Raw genomic sequence first — 4754 nt, forward strand, 5'->3', positions numbered from 1 at the left:
ATGCTTTTCAACTGCCATTTTAATCAATTGGAGAAGTATCAGTTTATCGAGACCAAGGTTGATGTCTCGATTGTCTGATGTCTCGATCCCATGTCTCGAACTGGATTGTTGTATCGAGAGATCCTATCTCTCGAACTCTGCTTATGTCTCGAGACTTAGTTGATGTCTCGCAGACCCTTATCCCTCTAGTGTTGTCCCGTGCCTTCTGCTGATCTATCTATAAGATTACAACACGAGACTTCTAAGGTGTTCACACAAGTTTACCTTAAGCTTAAATATTTTTCGAGTTGAGCTCAAGTTACCCGGTTGTATTTTCGCTCTTAGTTTACTTGTCGAACTTTACAAGAATTTCTTATCTTTCGAGACTTAGGGGATTTAAAATTATATTTGGTATCATCAAAACCTATTACATTATGTTCCTAACAGTTTATAGATTTACTGGTTTGGGTATGTGGCACCAGCAGGGGATATTTTTCTAATATCAACTGTGGAATTTGTTGTGTTGCATGTGCAACTTCTTTCCTTTTCACTGAATACCAATATGTTGGTATTTTCATGGTTGCTTTTGCTATTTTGATCTTCGTCTTTCTTGGCTCAGTTGAAGGTTTTAGCACAAACAGCCAGCCTTGCACATATGATGAGACCAAATTGTGCAAGCCTGCTCTTGCTACTGTTGTCTTTAGCACCATATCTTTCTTGCTTGGTGCTCTTACTTTTGTAGTTTCTGGTTTTCTTGGAATGAAAATAGCAACTTATGCAACTGCCAGAACAACTTTGGAAGCTAGAAAGGGTATGATAATTAATTACAATGGATAATGTCTATTACTGGTTATGGCCTTGGTGGATCTTCAATGGCCCTTTATGGCAGAGTTGGTGGTGGCATTTATACAAAAGTTGCAGATGTTGGTGCTGATCTTGTGGGCAAGGTGGAGCGAAATATTGCAGAGGATGATCCTAGATGTTGGTGGCATTTGTTGAAATTTGAGGTCTTAATATGTGTAGACATCTATTTTCTTAGATCGTCATTTTCCATTCATTGAAACACCTTGGGATGTCTATTATTTTTCTACCAGGTTAATGCCTGCAATGGTTTCTATTGTGACTGGTTTTCGCCAAATAAGGCTTATAAACCCAAGATGTGGACCGAAGCCTGGACTGCTTGGTAACTTGCATACTTTAGTCTTTTTCCGTTGTAAATATCTGTGCTCAATGCCAAATTCCATATTTGACCTTGCTAATAATCTCGTTGAATGCTATTGCAGGTTTACTGAATTTGGAGGTCCAGTACCTTACCGTCCAGCTGAGGATTTGGCTTATTCTGTTGCAAAGTTCATAATGAAAGGCGGCTCATTTATCAATTATTACATGGTATGTTCCTGGTTTTTTTATGTTCCATAGTGAAACTACCTCGGGATTCATCTAATTTTCTCTGCTTTTTCAGCATCTAATTGTTTTGTTATTTTTCTTTGGTTATAGATTCTCCATTTCGGTCTTGAATATGCCCCCATTAGTACTATCCTTAATAAGTGAAAATATATTAAATGCGTTATGGAAAGTTTGAAAATGAAATATTGTTAAGTTGTGCAAAACAGTGGCAGCATTTTGAAGATTGTTTAAAAGAATAATACAAAAACATAACATCAAATTATAGCATGTATTAAACAAAAGTGTAAAACTTAACAGAATAAACCATCTGTTAAGTGTTAAGTCTATTCAAAGTAATAAAAACACCAAATGAAATACTTATTGTTCATGCTTAAATAGCTCCAAAATAACAAAGGCTAGCATGGGTTGGGCTCATTCTTAGGCTTTTTCAAAGTCTTTGAAGATGATGAACAATCCATGTTTGTTCTCTTCAATGATTGCTGGTCAGGAGTGCTTTCATCAAGAATGATTACTTCTGAATTAGACGAAGGTATAACTTCTAGTGGTTCAATGCCCTGATTCAAAAAAATAATAAACATTAGCATAAAAGAATTTAAAACAATATTTATAAACATGTTAAATAGTACAAACTTGTCCAAAATTTTCATTGAATTCTTTTTCCTCAGCAAGCTTCCTAATCACACAGCCTTGTTATCCCTTTTTGAAAGAATTGCTTATTGCTTCATCAGCTTGCACTCCTAAAACAATAAAAGCAGCATTTCCTCTATACTTAAATTGATCCTCTCTTGTAACTATCATGAACTTCATGGTCTTTCCAATTAATCTCTCAATCTCATTGGGCATACAACCCTCCTATTCCAACCAAATAAACATTAAATAGTATAAAACGGATAATATTATTAACATGCTCAAAAACAAAGTCACTAACCTCAGAATATTTCCCCTTTAACTCGCTAGCAGTGATCCCTAATAGAGGCGAACACACATTATCCCAAAGAATTAGTTGTCCATCTTGCTCATCATCAAGTACATCAATAACCAATTTATACTTGATTATTTCGTCAGGACTTTGTTGGTCACATGACTTACAATACATTTGATCATTAATTTCTTGAATTTTCTTCCCACAACCCTTATTCGCACATGCAATGAAGTACCAGTCGCGTTGAATATCTGTAATTTCTCCAACGACCCAAAATTCTCCAATCTATAAATGGTATTTAAAATGCGTTAAAAATTGAGCAATTGAATATTGTAATGAATTTAATATAAATTGAGTATAAATGTTTTTGACCTTCTTATCATCATAAATATCCATTAAAGAAGTCACTGTGGTATTCTCATTTGACATAGTTTCCAACGATCTGGATCCCGTGTTTCTAGATCTTGAGCTTATAGTCCGTATTGGAGTCAAGAACCTAGGCAAACTATTTAAAATAACTTGTAATCATAAAAGATATTACCAAAAATATATTATACGGTGTGACTAAAGTAAATTGTATTAATACCTATCCTTGAAAGCAAAAAGCTCGGGGCATTCATAGTTGAACAAAACCCTAGTTGCAGTATATGAACTGGAAATCCTAATCTCACCATCTAAAATACAAAAAGTATTTGTAAATAAGTATATCTCATAGAAATAAAATAAAATATACCATTATGTTATTACCCACCATCAGTGACCCTAGCTCTACATAATTGTAGTATAACAATCAATGGGTCTGTTAAAGCACCATTAAGAAAGGGCAAAACGGAATCCACATGTTCGTCCCATAAGGTTACGGTCAATCGACTTTCCCTGAATAAAAACAAATTAATTTTGTAATAATAAAGGATATATGTTTACACATGTTTGGATATCATGCTTAATGCAATCGACTTTCACTGAACATTGTAAATTGGATATTATGCTTAATGTAACCTTTAATATTATTTACAAAAGAATGTTTACTGTCAATATATTATTTTTGTATTTTGAAATAAAATAATAAGGCATAACAAATTACAAAACTGCATACCTGCAATCCTCAATAACAAAATCAATCAACCTTTGGGAATTTTGTTTAACTTGAATATCTTTTGGCTGATGAATGGAAACGACACGACCAATTAAATCTGTGAACATAATAAATACATTAACATGACATAGGATTTGTATAACATTAAATATAAAACGACATTGGAATGGTAACTTACCAATTAACTGGTGTAATACCCCGTATTTTCCTAACATTATTATTTTATCCTAAGGCGTTGATATTCATACGTTATGATCTTCAGATATTTCAAAAGAATTTTTATAAGTGAGTATAGTTGTTATTAAGCTGCGATCGTACGTCCCGGTCACGAACCGCAAAAAATTTTGGAGCTAGTATTCGGACCCGTTTGTCATAGAAAATGGATTTTTAGACACCATACTAGTATTCTGGAATTTCCTATTTAATTAAATTAGCCCATAGCAGCAAAAATTTATTTTTGATCGTACATCGCGAAATTTCGCGGTGTACCGAACCTAGCCCAATTTTAAGTTTCAGTCTGGGATAAATTTTTGGTTTCGAAAATTATTGGAATTAAATTATTTTCTACCGAGAATTCATCTGTTTTAATCCTGAACAGTCCAAAAGAAGATATTTTCCCTTACCCACCACAAGGTAGTGACAAGTGTCACAATTTTTACGATATGATTAAAATATTAATTTTAAGAGATGAGTTTGAATAAGCATTCCATATATTTTATTATTATTATTATTATTATTATTATTATTATTATTATTATTATATATAATATTACGTGTATATATATATATATGTTAGGAAGGAAGAAGTTTCATTTCTTCCATTTCATTTCTTCATCCATCAATTTCGTGAGAAAGAGAGAGAGAGAGAGAGTGATCTTCACCATTTTTCCTCCATTAAAGCTAGCTTCCATAGCCAAGATTTCTACACAAGTCTCAAAATATTCGGTAAAACTCCAATTTTATTCGGTAGATAGCTTTATTTTTCATCCTAGAACAAGAATCTAAGTTAAGATTTCTTAAAATCATGTGTTATGTTGTTCATGAAATTTTAGGGTTTTAAGGTGAAATTGGAGAAAATCAACTCCAAGGATCTTCTACGAAATTAGAAACCCGGAAGGTAAGAAATCTCTTAAGTTGGTTTTGTCACTCAAGATTTGATGATTGATAGTTGAGATAGGGATTTATGAGCTTTGTGTTGAAAAATATGGATATACTTACATATGTGTACTCATAATAATTATGGATATGAAGGTTATAGATATAAGCTATGATTAATTGGTGATTATGGACATGAAGGTTATAGATATAAGCTATGATTAATTGGTGATTATGGACATGAAGGTTATAGAT

The 4754-nt window shown here is 32.9% G+C and overlaps 1 protein-coding gene, 1 long non-coding RNA gene and 1 pseudogene across 2 annotated transcripts; 2 read left to right on the plus strand and 1 right to left on the minus strand.

Annotated features, from left to right (window-relative positions):
* LOC116009944 lies at positions 1 to 1040 on the plus strand (annotated as a pseudogene).
* A 20-nt stretch (positions 1041 to 1060) lies between these two features.
* LOC116014107 lies at positions 1061 to 1328 on the plus strand. The gene is made up of 2 exons (XR_004097343.1): positions 1061 to 1162; positions 1263 to 1328. It is a non-coding gene; the product is annotated as an uncharacterized LOC116014107 (long non-coding RNA).
* Positions 1329 to 1781: 453 nt separating this feature from the next.
* LOC116009951 lies at positions 1782 to 3062 on the minus strand. Its single transcript, XM_031249171.1, has 6 exons — positions 3056 to 3062; positions 2895 to 2982; positions 2681 to 2813; positions 2315 to 2593; positions 2107 to 2238; positions 1782 to 1940 (listed from the first exon to the last, which is right to left on the minus strand). Exons 1-6 carry the CDS (start codon positions 3060 to 3062, stop codon positions 1782 to 1784), a joined length of 798 nt encoding a protein of 265 aa, XP_031105031.1.
* Positions 3063 to 4754: the final 1692 nt, after the last annotated feature.

Source organism: Ipomoea triloba, chromosome 1 (assembly GCF_003576645.1).
Source record: "Ipomoea triloba cultivar NCNSP0323 chromosome 1, ASM357664v1".
Classification (NCBI taxonomy): domain Eukaryota; kingdom Viridiplantae; phylum Streptophyta; class Magnoliopsida; order Solanales; family Convolvulaceae; genus Ipomoea; species Ipomoea triloba.